Here is a 17,600-nt window from a genome sequence, read left to right on the forward strand (position 1 = left end):
AATGGGAGTAAAGGGAGTATATGTGAATCTAGAGGAAATTCAAAAAAGTAAATTATAGGAATTAAGACCCTGTTCTTTTAGGTTGAACTAAATTAGAGTGAGCTGAACTAAAACTGTCAAAGAAAAGCCGTTGGGTTGAAGTGTACTTACAAGAACAGAGCCTAAATAGAGAATTGTTAAAATGGCAATCCAGTATACACATGACACACTGACTGAGATGTGATTGTGATCCATAATTTCCATTCTTATCAACTCCATAGTACAAAGAAGATTTCTTTTACAGCTCATACAGATGAATACAGTCGTGTTACTCCACTAGCTACAGTCTACTATATTAACAACTCAAATGTGAAAACTGTACTCAAATGAAGTTGGAACACTAGTAGTGTAGACTTGCAGTATACAAGAATACAAGAACATTATCTCCAAGAGTTTTCATTCCTGGGTTTTACTACTAGCTGTCTGTTGTCGCTGTTGCTGCGTTTTTCTGCAGCTATTCTTCATCCTTGCTTTCTTAGGAAGCTCACAAAAGCGGTTGCTTTTCCGGTCGAGTAAAAGCTGCTTCGGAATCAGCATATGCATGGTGTCTTCGTGAAATTCGCTAAAACGGCATTCATGCTGCATAACCCCCCTGAATGAAATTCATTTGATCAGTTCATTTTGTGTGGATAAGAATACAAGCATCAAACTCTTCAGAACTGATCAATCATTGAACATCGATATTGTCTTTTTTCTAAATAAATTTGACATCAGCACTCTCAATTATTGATCTATAACATGGTAAACATGTAAAAAGGAATTTTGTTTTTTTTGACCTTTTGCCTATCACACCCTCCCTTTCTTCTTACAGTACATGTTTAGCAGGTTACAAGTCCCAACTGTTGTTATCACTTTTCCTCTTGTAAAAAAAAAATCAAATGGGATATATGAGCTCTTTCTAATTCTTTGACAGCAGTAGAAAAGAAAAACTAACAAAATTTCGAGGGGCTTTTCAAAAAAAAAAATTCAGGGGGGGGGGGGGGGGGGGGGGGGGGTAACTGGCAAACAGATAAATTCATGAACGCTCAAAGGGAAAAACCGAGCCTTCAATGAAAAAATTACAGGAAAAAGAAATTTGCCTTACAAAGATCTATAATCAGTCAAACATCCAGTGCAAATTCAGGAACACATAATTCAGCTCTTTACATTTATCAACTTTCAGTTTAAAAATGTGCAGAAGCATACAAGAGTAACATAACTATGATAAGTACCGGTGTACCGCACTAATAGTGTGAAAATCTACCCGAGTTCAAACAAAATCAAAAGCACTTAAAAGAGTCCTTTAAGTTGAACCACAATCACAACATAATTTAGACAACTAAGCTTGCGAATAAAAAAAACAGAGAAAATAACACATCTTGATTTACGATTGAAATTGACGTGTTTTTATCGGCCCAATTGACAGCTTTGGATGAAGGCAATATGTTGTACAAAACCTCAGCTAGGTGTTTAGTAGTAAAATACATTAAAAGTGACATTACAAAATGTGTGGCTCCTGAAAATTTTAAAAGTGCAGACAATATATATCTACGTCTCTAGTTTGGCATTTATGTTAGGAAGAAGACAGACTAGCTAAGAGGAGCAATTTTGCTGGTCCCCCTTCCCCCAACCCCATCTCCAACCCCCAGTCCCACCTTCCCACACCCCGAAAGTAAAGAAAAGAAAAAGGAACCAACCATGTTTATTCCAAACAATGAGACACAAACTTGCTATAGAATAATATCAACCAAGCTTAACAGAGTAACGAAGGTGGTCAGACAATCTGTCTTGGCCCTAGGTCGAATCATTTTCAAGTTTTCAAGACATAGACACGTTACATTCACGTTCAGATCATTCTTTGTGGCATTCTTTAGCTTATAGCCTTATATCAATCAAGATGTAGGTATACCATACTTTGTCCCCACTTAAGAAAAAATCTAGCTCCTCTGCCACTACTTCATACACACAAGGTTGAAGATCATGATTATCTTTGCCCTTTCTTGTAAAGCCTATGATTAATTGCATCAAACAGCAATATATTGGCCAAAAAAGGGGAAAAAAAGAAACCAAAAGAACCACCAACCAGCTACAACAAATTTAAGGTATTGCATTGATAACCAATAAAACAAAATACCCAATTCCCGCCTCTATAAGATGGTGAATAAAGGTCAGTGATCCCAATTCATTTGACGACTAACTAAACCACATCTTAATCCTAATTTAACTAGAAAGAGTGTAATTGTTTAAGCCTTGTATCAATAGTTTAAGTATGACTAATCGATTTCATTAGAACCAACACCGCCCTAGTAAGGCAACCGAGTAAATCGACGTTAACTGGCACAACCTCAGGAGTGGTAGCAGTAATGAGGTGAAATACTACTCAAATACAAGACCCCAAAATATGAAACCTTCTATACAACTGCCTAATTTAGCTTAACCTTCAATAAAAATTAAACAATTATGATAGTAATTTTACACACAATCAAGAATATCTCTTCACTGAACTTCAGAGTAATCTACCAACAAGCATAACATATATGCCAAAAACATCTTCAACTTCACCCTAACATTTCTACTCAAAACATTAAATAACATAAACCAAATTTCACCAAATTTCACCAAATTTCACCAAATTAATTCCACATTTATCCAATAAATAATTAAAATGAAGAACTTACCAAATAATTTATGCAAGATAGAAGATATCATCAGTCATGAGCAAAATATACTGCAAAATCCTCAAAGGAACACCATTCTTAAAATCAAGTGCAGGCAATCTCAGCTCCCTAATCCTACACTCTCCACCACCATCACAACCATTGATCATCTTCTTCGCTCGAACTCGATGCGAATCCATTTTCCTAAACATATACACAGAACAAGACGACGCCGTATTCTTCTTATCCGACGACCGAAAAAGTGCCCACCCATTCCCAGCCAAAACCCTAGAAAAATCCTCCATTGAATTCATCGGTTTCCCCGAAACCCTAGAAACCAGAGCAACAACATTGGAAGAACTATCGTAATTATACTTACAATTATACAAATTATTAGGGCTAAATCTCGAATTATCATCAATTTCAAGAAAAACAAGCTTGAATAAACCTTTAGTGAGAGACACGAAGTATCGGAGGAGAGAGATTGAGGAGGAAGTAGAGAGAGAAGGAAAAGGGAGAGGAACGGCGTCGTTTGGGATTGTTGTACTACCCCATAATGATAATGATGATGATGTTGATGTTGATGTTGTTGCATTAGATGAAACTGATGGTCGATTATTTGATGATGATGATGAAAATGGTGAAAGTGGAGAGTATGATGATGATAATGATGGTAATTGTAATGGTGATGATGATGAAGATGATGATGGAGGAGATGGCCATGAGAAGAGTAAATGAGAAAGAGAAGAAGAAGGGTGAAAATCCATACCAATATCTCTAGCAATTGTAGCTAATCTAAAAGTATCACTAATTAATTCTTTTGTTGGGATGAATAATAACAATGGCATCTTTTTCTTCTTCTTCTTAAGTTTATCTTTTTCATTGTTGTTTTCAGAAGATTTGAGTGTTCTTCTTTGAAGATGGGCATCATCATCATCATCTGCATCATACTCAGCATGTGTATGTGTATGAGTATCATTATCATCATCATTATCATTATCATTATCATTGTCATCATGAGTATGATGATGATGAGTAAATGGGTTGTTGATGATGGTTTCACCCAGAACCAGAGATCTCACCAGCTTTACTGATAACATTTTTCTGGGTTTCTTTTTCTTACTTTCTCTCTCCTATGTTGGATGGAAGAGATTTTAATGATGAATTAAGGGGAAAAGATGCGATTTTTTTTCTGGGGTTTGATGAAGAGTGACTAAATAAAGAGTGAAAAGATATGATCTTTTGAGTTTTGATTCAGGAAAATGTGTTTGGTTTTAGTTTTGGTTGTTTATGTTTGTTAACTTTTTGATTCTGTACTTTACAGTGGAGAGAAGATTTGGGAATAATGGAGATATGGAATTCTTTTTTGTTTTTGTTCCCTTTTTCAACTACTTAGTGAAAGATGAAGGTAAAGCATATGGAAAACTGAGAGAAAAGAATAAAATAGTTTTAGGTGTGTTTGGCTCAAAGCATAAATATTATATTTGTCAATGAAAAAAAAAATCAACTAAATCTCTTACATGGGCCATTCAGTTTGGTCTCTTTTTTGTTTTTCTGTAATATCATTTAGGGGATGGTAATCTAGTTCAAATCTGATAATAATCCGCTTCGATACGAAAAAAAAATTCAAGTTGATTTCTACAAAAAAATATTCCGTATACGACTCTATTTAAAAAATGTGATCCTGAAAACATCTACTGTACTACACATCCATGTTAGTAAATAGTAATAATCAGTACTACTATTAGTTACCAATTAGTTATTGTTTGGGCCCATTAAATCCCTCCAAGGAAATCATGCCACGTGGCACCGCTATCTAAGGATCGTGGGTCCCACCAGAATCATCCAATGAAAAGGTATCACCAATCCCCAAGTGAGCTGTCATGTCCAGCACACCACTTTATGGAAATTCTCACCACTATAAATACCTCTTGTCCCATCAATGCAAAGGTATTGAATACTCACCTAACTAACTTGAGCTTCTCACTCTAGATTCTCTCTCTACCTCAATCATCAACTGACTTGAGCGTCGGAGGGGCGATCCCGGAACAACCCCGGGGTAGTTTTTCTGTGTTTTGCAGGTTTCCGGTGAACTGATAACCAGCCCAGCTCGGACCTAAGGACTTGTTCAGCACAGACCATTAACCTTAATTTCTAGACAGAAACAGTTTGGCGCCGTCTGTGGGGAAAGTACAAAAAGTTACTTCGCCACCATTTCGAAAGACTCTCTTGCTACTCAGGACTTAATCTCAGTGCTAGTCAGCCATGGCACCTTCCAAGAACGCCCGTAACAGATCTACCCAACCTCAACAAACTGAGAGGGAACCCTCACCCCAACCAAGGAGGTCAGCACGAACTAGATCCCCATCGGTTCATACACTGGACCCTAACCTGGAGCTCTCTCAGGAACTTCAGCCTTCTCCCTCTCGAGAAATACAACGCGCTGACCCCAACCTCTACTCACAGCTGACATTGCACTCATAGCAGCTCAGCTGCAACAAACCTTGCAACAAAGCATTATGCAGATGCTGACCACTCTCCAGCAAGGGCAAGGGCATAACCAGCTCAACCTCCAGCAACGTGAGGACAATATCCAGAGGCCCTCTCATAGGGAAGAGCGAAACCCTCGCTCCCTTCATGACCAGCCTAACCGGCAAAGGTCAGCTGCTAAGGAGAGAACTCAGTCTCAAAGGCCCCCCTCTCGGCAAGATGAGCGCCCACCTCTGGGCGAGAGGTCGGCACCTCGGGAAGCAGCTCTCCGAAGGGAGGAGACCCATGTCTCCCGATCGCCAAGGGGGAATCCTGGCCGCAAACCGGAAGAGCTCGAATATCCTTAACGAGAAACGCCGCAGTCAGGGATATGATGCTCGTCAGTTCCTAGATCGAAGGCTGCTCAGCGTGAGGGGCACGATTGACTCCGCTCAGTCCAAACCGCTAAAGCTCGGCAGCGGGAGTCTCAAGTTCATGACCCCGTTCAGCCGAGAAATTATTGAACCCCTACCCAGGGGAAAGTCAAAACGCCACTATTGAACCATTCGCGGGCCTAACCGACCCGGAAGATCATATGGCCACGTATAAGGCCCAGATGAGTGTGCAGACCAGCTGCGAGGCCACATGGTGTCGGTTCTTCCCTACCACACTGAAAGGTCTCGCGCTAATTGGTTTCAAGAATTGCCGGCCGGAATCATCACCGACTTCACGTACTCGAGGATATGTTTACCCATCAGTTCGTGGCCGGAAAGAGGCAAAAGAAAACTAGCTTGCACCTCATGGGGGTCAAGCAAGAGAAGAATGAAAGTCTTGCCGACTACATAAAAAGATTCAATGAGGAGTCCCTGAAAGTATCCGACCTACAAGATGTTGTGGCCTTTGCTGCTCTCATGTCCGGATTACAACCTGGCCGGCTAAGATGGACACTGGCTGAAAGTGAGGTCAAAACCTTCTCAGAGGCCATGGCAAAGGCTCAAAGTTCATCCAAGCGGCGGATATTTGCCGCCACTCGGAAGAGGGAAGTAAGAAGAGAAAGGAAGAAGGAAAAACAGAGATCAGCCCAAACAGCAGAAAACGGGCGGTAGGTCGGATAGGTTCACTGATCATGGAAACGACCCTCGTTTCAATAAAAACAGAAGAGAAATATACCTGGACATCAAGCACAAGTCCATGCTGCCCAATCCCCAACCCATCCGGACCTCAGCTTACCGGAGGGACAAAAGCCAGTGGTGCGAGATACCACCGGGAATGTGGTCATACCACAAAAGATTGTAGGGAACTGAAGAAAGGATTGGACAATCTAGCTGACCAGGGGAAGCTGAACCGCTACCTCAAGCACACGAGTGAAGAGAAGGGAAGCAGAAGGTCGGTCAGTCCAATAGTGGGGACACGAGGCTACATTGGGGTCATCTCGGGTGGCTTCGCTTCGGGGGCCTAACCGGCCGAGCCAGGAAAGCTCATCTCCAAAACCTCAAGCACCAAGTACTCGAGGTCAAACCAAGCCGGTCGGACTGTCCTGTGATGACCTTCGGGGAATCCAGTCGACCAGTCAGCGTACCCCTGATGACCCCCTGGTCATCGAGCTCAAGGTAGCCAACTCCCGGGTAAGGCGAGTCTTGGTTGATAGTGGGTCGTCCGCTGACATCATAACTCTAGAATGCCTGAAAAAGCTGAAATACAGCGAAGAGGATGTCATACCACTCGACCAGCCACTCATAGGCTTCGGGGGTAACTCGGTACAACCGTGGGATCGATAAAGCTCCCTACTCGGATGGGTGAGAAAGGCAAAGGCAGAAGCCTACCGATCGACTTTCTAGTGGTCGACATCCCCTCCCATACAACATAATAATGGGCGACCCACTCTGAACAAAACAAAAGCTGCTATCTCCACGTACCAACTCCTCATGCAGTTCGAAACAGATGAGGGGAAGGTCGGAAAAATTCAGGGAGATCAACAGGCTGGACGAGAATGCTATGTTAATAGCTTAAAGAGCAGAACTGAGATCGACGTCCAAGAGGACTCGAAGAAGAGAAAAGGGAAGAAAGTTCACCAAGGAACTTGGGGGTGTACATAACAGAAAACCCCAAACAGTACGAACGACCTCAGCCAGCTGAGGAAGACGAGAAGAAGTAGAGATCGGGACAGAACCCGGTCGGACTGTAAGAGTGGGCAAGGCCCTAAACCCAGAAACAAGAGCACAAGTAGTGCAAGTGCTCAGGGAATACCAGGACGTGTTCGCCTATGAGGCCTCAGAGATGCCGGGCTTGACCCCAAAATTATGTGTCATGAGCTGAACATTAAGGAGGGATACAAGCCGTCAAGCAAAAGCTAAGGCATCAAGGTCCGGAAAGTGCAAAGCTGCCGCAGGGAGGTAAAAAACTGCTCGAGGCAGGATTCATTGAGGAATGCCAGTACTCGGAATGGCTGGCTAATGGTATTGGTGAAAAAGCCGAGCGAGCTTGGCGCATGTGCGTGGATTTCACAGACCTGAACAAGGCCTGTCCGAAAGACAACCATCCTCTGCCCAAAATAGACAGGTTAGTCGATTCGACAGCTGGTCATGCCCTTCTAAGCTTCATGGATGCTAATGCAGGCTATCACCAAATTCCCATGGCGGAACATGATCGGATTCATACCGCTTTCACCACCCCGCAAGGGGTATACTGCTATAAAATGATGCCATTCGGACTGAAAAATGCCGGAGCCACCTACCAGCGGACAGTTAATAAAATTTTCAGTGATCAGTTGGGCGGAACATCGAGGTGTATGTTGACGACATGATCGTCAAAAGCAAGGCCCACTCTGATCACCAGACGATCTGAGGGAGACGCTGAGCACACTAAGGAAGTATCGTATGATGCTCAATCCTAAAAAGTGCGTCTTCGGAGTGAAAGGGGGTAAGTGCCTCGGATTTCTGGTAGATGAAAGGGGTATTGAGGCCAACCCCGACAAGATCAAGGCAGTTCTGGAAATGAAATCCCCCGGAACGTCAGGGAAGTGCAGCGCCTAACGGATGTCTAGCTGCCCTTGGACGGTTCCTATCACGGTCGGCTGATAAGAGCCTATTCTTTTTCAAGGCCCTTAAGAGAAAAGAGTTGAATGGGACGAAGAAGCTGAGCAAGCCTTCGCCTCCCTCAAACTTCATCTTCAACTCTCCCAAGCTCATGTCCCCCTTGCCGGGGGAAACATTGTTTGTATACTTGGCCGTATCCGAATACGCCCTAAGTGTGTTCTGGTAGCCGAAAGGGAAGGGACGCAACACCCGGTCTACTTCATAAGCCATGCCTTCCGAGGAGCAGAAGCAAAATATAGTGAGGTGGAGAAGATGGTCTTCGCCCTCGTCATGGCAAGCAGAAAGCTGAAACCATACTTCCAAGCCCATCAAATCAAGGTCCTTACCGGACAGCCTCTCCGCAAGGTCATAGAAAGCAGGAACCACTCCAGTCGGATGACTGATTGGGCTGACCAGTTGGCTGATTTCGGCCTGGAATATGAGCCCAGAAGGGCCATCAAAGCTCAAGCCTTGGCGGATTTCATAACTGAATGCACAACTCGGCCCCCGGTCGGCCAGAATGAAAAGTGGGAGCTATACGTGGATGGCTCTTCCACCAAGTCAGGATGCGGGGCGGGGCTAGTGCTTAAGCCCCCGGTCGGAGAAAAAATGGAGTATGCAATCAAATTCAGTTCCTGGGGTCGAACAATGAAGCGGAATATGAGGCACTCATCCTCGGACTTCAGCTGTGCATTCTTGCAGGAGCCACGGCCATTGAGGCCCGATCAGACTCACAGCTTATAGTGGGTCAGGTTCTGGGGAGTACGAGGCCAAGGAGGACAATATGAGATGTATCTGGCTAAGGCACAAGAGTCATCAAAAAACTCTCCCATTTCCGATCAGCCACATACCCAGGTCGGAGAATCAGCAAGCCGACGCTCTGGCTCGTATGGCTAGTTCAGCAGAGGGGTCAGCCCCTCGGACTATCATGTGGGAGGTGCTTCGCCAGCCCAGCATCAATGCCAAGAACAGCTGATTCTAGACCGAACGGCCACTTGGATGGATGAGGTGGTCGGATACTTAAGGGATGGAGTCCTCCCAACAGATGTCAAAGAAGCCGAAAGGATCAAGCACCGAGCAGGTTGGTTCTTATGGCATGACGAGCAGCTCTACAAGAAGTCATACACGCACCCATTGCTGAAATGCGTAACCCCTGAAGAGGAAATTACATCCTAAGGGAAATACACCAAGGGGCGTGTAGTAGCCATCAAGGGGGAGAACCATAGCGGAAAAGCTCTAAGGGCTGGGTATTACTGGCCTACCCTCAAGGCAGATGCACAAGAATTGGTAAGAGATGCCATCTTGCCAAATCCATTCGGATATTCCCAGATCCCCAGCTACCCCCCTCACATCCATTCAAGCAGTTCTACCATTTGACAAATGGGGCATGGACCTGCTCGGCCCGTTCCCACCAGCATCGGGTCAGCGGAAGTTCTTGATAGTGGCCATAGACTATTTCACCAAGTGGACTGAAGCCGAACCCCTTGCCTCCATCACTGACAAACAAGTCCAAGCCTTCATTTGGAGGAACATAATCACAAGGTTTGGAGTCCCCGAGCCCTGGTCTCGGACAATGGTCGGCAATTTAATAGTGGACCAACTCGGGAATATTGTGCCGTTTTGGAATACAGACCAGGTTCTCTGCGTGTCCCGACCACAAACTAACGGCCAAGCGAAGCGGCCAATAAAGATAGTGCTCAAGGGGATCAAAAAATCCTTGACGCAGCGAAAGGGGCTTGGGTGGACGACCTCCTGGAGTCTTGTGGTCTGCTCGGACAACGGTAAAGGAAGCAACGGGACACTCCCCGTTCGGACTGGTCTATGGTAGTGAGGCAGTACTGCCCGTAGAGGTCGGTATCCCATCGCCTCGGATCACCTTTTATGACTTCGAGCAAAATGAAGAAGAAAAGCCTGTCAACCTCGACCTGCTGCCAGAAACAAGGGGCAACTCATTGTTAAGGTCGATCCGCTACAAGCAAAGAGTAACTCGGCAGTTCAATCGTCGAGTCAAGTCAAGGCCGATCCAGCTCGGAGATTGGGTGGTCAGGAAAGTCGAAGCTACGGGGCTATCACATCTGAAAGGCAAGCTAGGGGCCAACTGGGATGGTCCTTACAAAGTAACCAAGGTCATCAAGCCTGGTACATTTCAGCTCGAGAATCCTGAAGGCATATCACTTGCTCGGCCATGGAATCTGGACAACTAAAGAAATACTATGTATAGTCAATTGCAATTAGGGGCATATAGCCGAGATACTGGCCAGACGTGGCATGTAGTCACTCGGTTTGTAAGACTTAACCAGTCAATTTCTAAGTTAATAAAAAGACTTAACCAGTCATTTCAATTGTTCGAATTAAACTTAACCAGTTTTAAGGCTCGAATTTAGTCCGACAACTATATTCTTCGAAACTTAACCAGTTTCAATCCAAGTTGTTCGAGTTAAATCCGACCAGCATTATCAAGCAAAACTTAACCAGTTCGAGATATACTTGAAGCAAAAATTGCAATGACAATAATAAAAGGTGCTCGGATAAAATAAAGAAGACTTTCATTAAAGTTAGAAAAATATTACATCCTAAAACCTTGGTACTACCAAGGTAAGAGCAAAAAGAAAAAAAAATACAAGTCAAACAAAGCCTAAGCTACAGGGGGTCGGTCTGATCATTGTGCTTCCATGATGCTCCTCGGACCTGGCCACCCCTTGGTCTTGTCCTCTCAGCCACCGCTCTCCTCCCATCTCTTCATCACATCATCGTCATCATCCGAGAGGCAATATGCATTCGAGAGGATGGCCTGATCCTCCTCCTTCAGAGAGCTTCGTAGCTCCCCATGACCTCGGACCAAGGAAGAGAGGATGCGATCTCTCCAGGGCCGCTTTCATCCCTTAGGGCGCATCTACCCCCATCTGCTGGGCGGTAGACCGACCTCGTTGACGAACAGTTCGCAGGCCTTGGTCTCCTTCCAACCCGCAAACCATTGGTCCTCGGTCTTGGGAGCCTTCTCCAGCTCGGCAAGTTGGAATCGCAGCTGGGTGATTTGGCTTCCGCCTCCACCACTCGGGCCTGCAGCAGTCTTGGCAATCACAGCCTCATCCCTCTCCTTGATGAGTTTCTGCTTAGCCAAGTCCCACTGCTCCGCTCGGCCTTGAAGTCCTTTTGGTCCCGGTCGATGCAGCGTTTGGCTTGACGAGGTCGGCTTCAGCTATCCTTTGGCCCTCCTTGGCAGCGCGGAGCTCCTCATATGCTTCTTGCCTCGAGCCTCCAAGTGGAGACCTTGTCGGCCAAGTGCACTTTGTTCCGAGCCACATTGACAAGCCGAGCAGAAAACTACAATAACAAAGATTCAGTACCTGGCAAGAAAAAATAGCGAAGTTAAAAGCAAAAGGGGCTCACCTCAACCCAGCTGCGGAAGAGGTCGTTCGTCTCCTCCGGGCCGCTGGACTGCGCAATGTACTCCCGGTCGGTGGGACTGTACAGGCACTCGACCGCATTCATCCAGCGGGTGTCGAGCCCGTGGGCATCCAATTCTGCGAAGGTTTGGCCAGCGAGGTTGAGCTCCTCCGGGTCATCATGAGGGCGAGGAGTGGCCGGTGTATATTGAGGGCTCTGAACCGGTCGGAAATCCTCAGAGTGGACCGAAATCCGAGTCCCCTCAGACCTGTCTGCCCGCTCCTCCGGTCGGGGACTATTACTTCAAGACTTGGCTTTTTAGCCTTTTCGTCCTGAGCTTGGCCAGCGCCTTCTCGGACTTGGCCACCTTATGGGATCCCGCTCCTTCCTTTTCTTCGAAGCCTTGGGCTTCGACGGATCCTGCAAAGTTTCAAGATCAGCTCGGAACAGCAAGAAAGTACTCGGCCAAAACCCGAGACATACCTTTGGAGGGTTGGGAACTCCGATCTTTTTTGCCTTCAACTCAGCTTACTGGGCCGCCCTCATTGCTGCGTAATTCAACTTCTCAGCCATTTCGGGTCGGATTCAAGAGACGTGTCAAAGAGCAAGCTGCAAAAAACCAAATATGAGAAATTGCAATGAAACAAAAACAAGTTAAACAACCCCCTCGGCCGATTACCCCTGGGAAATGTCCGGCTAGCCCGACCGCCGACAGCAAGTGCTCGCTCTTGAACAAGCGGCAGCTCGGTATCCAGTTGCTGGCAACATAAACCTCCCCCCCTTGAACAATTTGGGCCTCGGTTTGTAGGTAAATGGCCGCAATGGCTTCCTCTTCGGACATCTCCGGAACCCTGAAATTAAGTCGTGTTGGGCTCGACATCCGGTCGGACTGTGGGGATCCCCAGTCCCCTCCAAAAACACGAAGGCAAACTCCCTCCTAAAGCCCTTTTGAGAGTGGGCAGGTCGAGCACTACCTTGTATACCCTGTCGGGCTTGGAAATACCACCAACCTGGACCGTTGTCTCCAGCCGACATCTCGACCAGCTTGAACATATTGCGCCAAGTCTATGGTTGGTCGGACGCTCAGCATAGCACATACTGTCTGAACAGCAACAATACTTCCCCAAGAGTTCGGAGAGATTTGACTTATCACAGATTGTAGGCGTTGAGGAGTCCTTCACAAAGGAGTCAATGGAAACCGGAGCCCCATCTCCATAGATTGTAATAAACCGCGGTACAGCCCGGAGGGGGAGTGAGAACAGTATGATGGGCCTCTGGTCGGACAAGCATATAGGGTCCCTTATCTGAAACCTTGCAGCCTGCCCCCTCGGGTCCTCAAGAGGCCTTCATCAAGCAGGGAGCGGAAACTTAGACCCCGGTCCTCCTTCGGATCCGGGTCAGGAAACTCCGGTCGGCCAGAGGTTGACATTCTTCGCTATCCGACATCGTCACCCTCACTACACCATCAGCAAGGTATTTATCTAAGTAACTGGCTTTAGAAGAAAAGGCCAGGGACACTTCCCAAGGGAAGGGAACAGCGTCCTCGGCCTCTTCCTCTAGTGACGATGAGGGGCTCGGAAGCAGAACCGCGTCAGGAACGGCCGAGGGGTCGGGCAACTTATTAAGGTCGACACCAACGTTATTCCCATCCCCCTCACCTCCTCGAACCGATTGTAGGGAGGTGAGGTCGGAGGTGTCACCGACTCGGACGATTCTCCCATTATTGTATTGACAAGGGAGTCGGCCGAGGTTATTGAAAAGAAAAAGCGAAATAAACTAAAAAAGCAAGAGCGTACCTGGTCGGACGACGGAAACCGGAGAAATTGCAGAAACTTAGAGAGAAGCGAGAGCTTTTAGAGAGAGAAAGTGAAGAATTTTTTAGAAGATTTTGCACAAATGAATTCTCTCTCCTCTCCGTACAAATATATAGGCGTGCCTCGGGACGCGTCTCTCCATAAACCTATCAGGTGCCTCCACATGGCCAATGGAAGATGAAACGTCAAAATTTCCAGAAAGTCCCATCCAGCTCAACTACCCAGCTGAGAAGCGCCATGTGGCAGGCCACTGGCTTCCAGCTCAAAGCCACCCTCTCGGGCTTTACAAGCGTCAATCAACACCCGGTCGGTCAAGTTGGGGCCCCATCACCCCGTCCGACCAGGTCTCTATTCGCACCTTTCACTTAGCCAAGTTTGCTAAATGCTAGGGAGCATCCGGTCGGTCTCTCCAGGGCTTGTTAGCCCCTGTCCGAGCAACACCTCAATCCGGAACCCGGTCGGTCAAGTTGGGGCTCCATCACCCTTTGCCCGACCAGGTCTCTGCTTGTTCCCTTCACTTAGCCAATGTGGCTAAGTGCTGGGAACACCTGGTCGGTCTCTCCAGGGCTTGTTAGCCCCTGTCCGAGCAACACCCTCCAATCCGGAACCCGGTCGGTCAAGTTGGGGCTCCATCACCCCTTGCCCGACCAGGTCTCTGCTTGTTCCCTTCACTTAGCCAATGTTGCTAAGTGCTAGGGAACACCTGGTCGGTCTCTCCAGGGCTTGTTAGCCCCTGTCCGAGCAACACCCTCCAATCCGGAACCCGGTCGGTCAAGTTGGGGCTTCATCACCCTTTGCCCGACCAGGTCTCTGCTTGTTCCCTTCACTTAGCCAATGTTGCTAAGTGCTAGGGAACACCTGGTCGGTCTCTCCAGGGCTTGTTAGCCCCTGTCCGAGCAACACCCTCCATGCCGGAGCCCGGTCGGTCAAGTTGGGGCTTCATCACCCTTTGTCCGACCAGGTCTCTGCTTGTTCCCTTCACTTAGCCAATGTTGCTAAGTGCTAGGGAACACCTGGTCGGTCTCTCCAGGGCTTGTTAGCCCCTGTCCGAGCAACACCCTCCAATCCGGAACCCGGTCGGTCAAGTTGGGGCTCCATCACCATTTGCCCGACCAGGTCTCTTCTTGTTCTCCTCACTTAGCCAATGTTGCTAAGTGCTGGGGAGCACCTGGTCAGTCTCTCCAGGGCTTTTTAACCCCTGTCCGAGCTACTTGGGGCTAAGAGGACCTGGTCGGCGCCTTCCCGACCTGGTCTCCTTCTGACCCCCTCTTTCATGGAGGTCGGCCTGATTGAACCGGCTAATATCATGGACCTGGTCGGCGCCTTCCCGACCTGGTCTCCTTTTGGCCTCCCTTCATGGAGGTCGGCCTAATTGAACCGGCGAATGTCATGGACCTGGTCGGCGCCTTCCCGACCTGGTCTCCTTTTAGCTTCCATGGAGGTCGGCCTAATTGAACCGGCGAACGTCATGGACCTGGTCGGCGCCTTCCCGACCTGGTCTCCTTCTGATCTCCCTCCAGGGAGGTCGGTCTAATTGGACTTGCGGATTCAAGACCTGGTCGGCACATGTCCGACCTGGTCTCCTTCTGGCTTTCCCTCCTAAGGTTGGTCAGATGAGGGAATTCTACGCCACCAAGGGGCTTCACCCGGTCGGACGGCCCTTCTGCCCCTTCCCGGCGTGGGGCTAAATGTTTGGGCCCATTAAATCCCTCCAAGGAAATCATGCCACGTGGCACCGCTACCTAAGGATCGTGGGTCCCACCAGAATCATCCAATGAAAAGGTATCACCAATCCCCAAGTGAGCTGTCATGTCCAGCACACCACTTTATGGAAATTCTCACCACTATAAATACCTCTTGTCCCATCAATGCAAAGGTATTGAATACTCACCTAACTAACTTGAGCTTCTCACTCTAGATTCTCTCTCTACCTCAATCATCAACTGACTTGAGCGTCGGAGGGGCGATCCCGGAACAACCCCCGGGGTAGTTTTTCTGTGTTTTGCAGGTTTCCGGTGAACTGATAACCAGCCCAGCTCGGACCTAAGGACTTGTTCAGCACAGACCATTAACCTTAATTTCTAGACAGAAACAGTTATCAAGCAAAGTTTGTCCATAGGGTAACAATTTGACATCATGATAAGGTTAGATCAAATTTCGTTAAAAGCATTTTGAGAGAAGATTTTCCTTATTATCTTCATTATTCTCAATGAGTTCGACCTGTAAAATTTTCTAACATTTAGTAAGGTTTTTCTTCTTATTTAGCTAAACAAAAACATCAATAATGGTTAGGTATGTAAATCTAAAATAGATAAAATAATTAGTTTTACATAAAGTGCATTTATTGAAATATCCCTTGACTCGTAATATAATTTAGGTGTCCAATAACCAACTATTTGCCCACTCTATTTTAAATTCTGTTACTTCTAGTATTCTTCCATTCTATATAAGCGAATTATATAATTTACTATTGCAACTGAAAACATAAAACTTATTTTTCCATTAAACGGATAAAAATACTCATATATTGGTCCTTTTCAAAAAATAAAGATTCTCAAATGTTTACGAATATTATTTGAATCGAAAAACTTGTCACCATAATCTCGAGTGTTTTTTATATATTAATTACAAAATTTATATAATTATATATCTGATTTCAAATTTGGTGATGCATTTCTCTATGCCATCAAATATCTATTCAAGGCAGAGTCGAAGTCATAGATTTCTAATAATGCTTGGTTATGATCTTAGTTCTTTTATTTTAGAGGAATCTCAAGTGGTTGGTTAAAATTGTAAAATATTTGTTGATAGTCTAGATCTATAACTTGAATATCTTTTTTTTTGGATATAATTTGCATATATATCTAATTTATTGTAAATGTTGTATGGTGTTCCATTGTTGATATGGAGTATTATTCTTCTTTGTCAAAAATGGTGTAAAATGACGCAAATTTGTAGGTGCACCAGAGAGCATCATGCTCTCTGTGCACCCTGTTTATAACGACAGCGTTTTATTAAGTATTGCATTTGTCTCCCATCATATAATTTTTTTAAAAAAAAACATAAAGTTTGTTAAATACAAATTGCGGCAGTTAGTAAGTTTTCCATGAATTGCAGCAGTGGAAAACTACTCAATATAGTCTATAATTTTAAAAAATTATTATTATTTGCTTCCTTAAATTTTGCAACTAAAGATTCATTTTTAAAATTTGAATTAAAAAGGTATATGTTCTTATATCTTAAGTGTAGATGTTCATTTATTATATGTTCTTTTCGTTATAACCTTCGTTCTTTTATAAATATAAATTTACACGTTCTTTAATTTAAGTCGTGTGTTTTTTTTAACGTAGAAAAGTTATTGAGAAAAGTTCGTGTTCTTTTATATAAACGGTATGTTCTTTTTGGGTGCACAATGAGCATGGTGCACCCTAGTGCATAATCCACACTTTGGTAAAATGAAGCCTAAAAGTTTGATAATTGGGCCACATGGTCTATAATCCTTTAAACACTTTGTAAGTGCTAAATTTGAAAGACTCTCAGTTTGTTAATGATCACATGCTCGAACACTTAAAAAGGATGCATTTCTTTGAGCTTTTAGAAAAGGTTTCAGGTTTAAAAAACTCAAATAAATTGAAATGAGCTTCAATATGTTACAACTAGCTTTCTGAGCACGCGATACGTGCGACGATAATTTTTCATTGTGATATATTTTTAAAAATATTGTCTTGTTCTGTTACGTTTCCTAACACAATCTGGATATGTGCTTGTAAGTTGTAACCTAAATATTGAAATAACATATCGAAAAATAACTTAGGGCATGTTCTCTCCAGCTTATTTTCAGTTCAGCTCCAATCAGTTCAGTTCAGTTCATTTTAGTTCAGCTCCATTCTTTTATAACCATTTTGTTAAATATTATTATTATGTTGGTATAATTTATTTTACTAATTACTCTTATTATTATTATTATTATTACCATTATTATTATTATTATTATCATTATTATTATTATTATTATAATTATTATTATTTAAATATATATCTTTACTATTAAGTATTATTATTATTATTATTGTTGTTGTTGTTGTTTCTATATATTATTTTGTTTATTATAGCTTTACTCATTATTATTACTATTATTATTAGGAGGAGCATTGTTTAGGTCAAAACACAAATAAACCCAC

At 44.8% G+C, this 17,600-nt stretch overlaps 1 protein-coding gene across 1 annotated transcript; it reads right to left on the bottom strand.

Moving 5' to 3' along the window:
* Positions 1 to 213: 213 nt before the first annotated feature.
* LOC104890533 (uncharacterized) lies at positions 214 to 4,125 on the bottom strand. The gene is made up of 2 exons (XM_010676056.3): positions 2,697 to 4,125; positions 214 to 631 (listed from the first exon to the last, which is right to left on the bottom strand). Exon 1 carries the CDS (start codon positions 3,773 to 3,775, stop codon positions 2,705 to 2,707), a length of 1,071 nt encoding a protein of 356 aa, XP_010674358.2. The 5' UTR covers positions 3,776 to 4,125; the 3' UTR covers positions 214 to 631; positions 2,697 to 2,704.
* Positions 4,126 to 17,600: the final 13,475 nt, after the last annotated feature.

The sequence above is a fragment of the Beta vulgaris genome, chromosome 4 (assembly GCF_026745355.1).
Source record: "Beta vulgaris subsp. vulgaris cultivar EL10 chromosome 4, EL10.2, whole genome shotgun sequence".
Classification (NCBI taxonomy): Eukaryota; Viridiplantae; Streptophyta; class Magnoliopsida; order Caryophyllales; family Amaranthaceae; genus Beta; species Beta vulgaris.

Bases quoted from the DNA above. Each gene is read 5' to 3' on its own strand.
- LOC104890533 (XM_010676056.3), bottom strand. From the start codon at position 3,775: ATGTTATCAGTAAAGCTGGTGAGATCTCTGGTTCTGGGTGAAACCATC.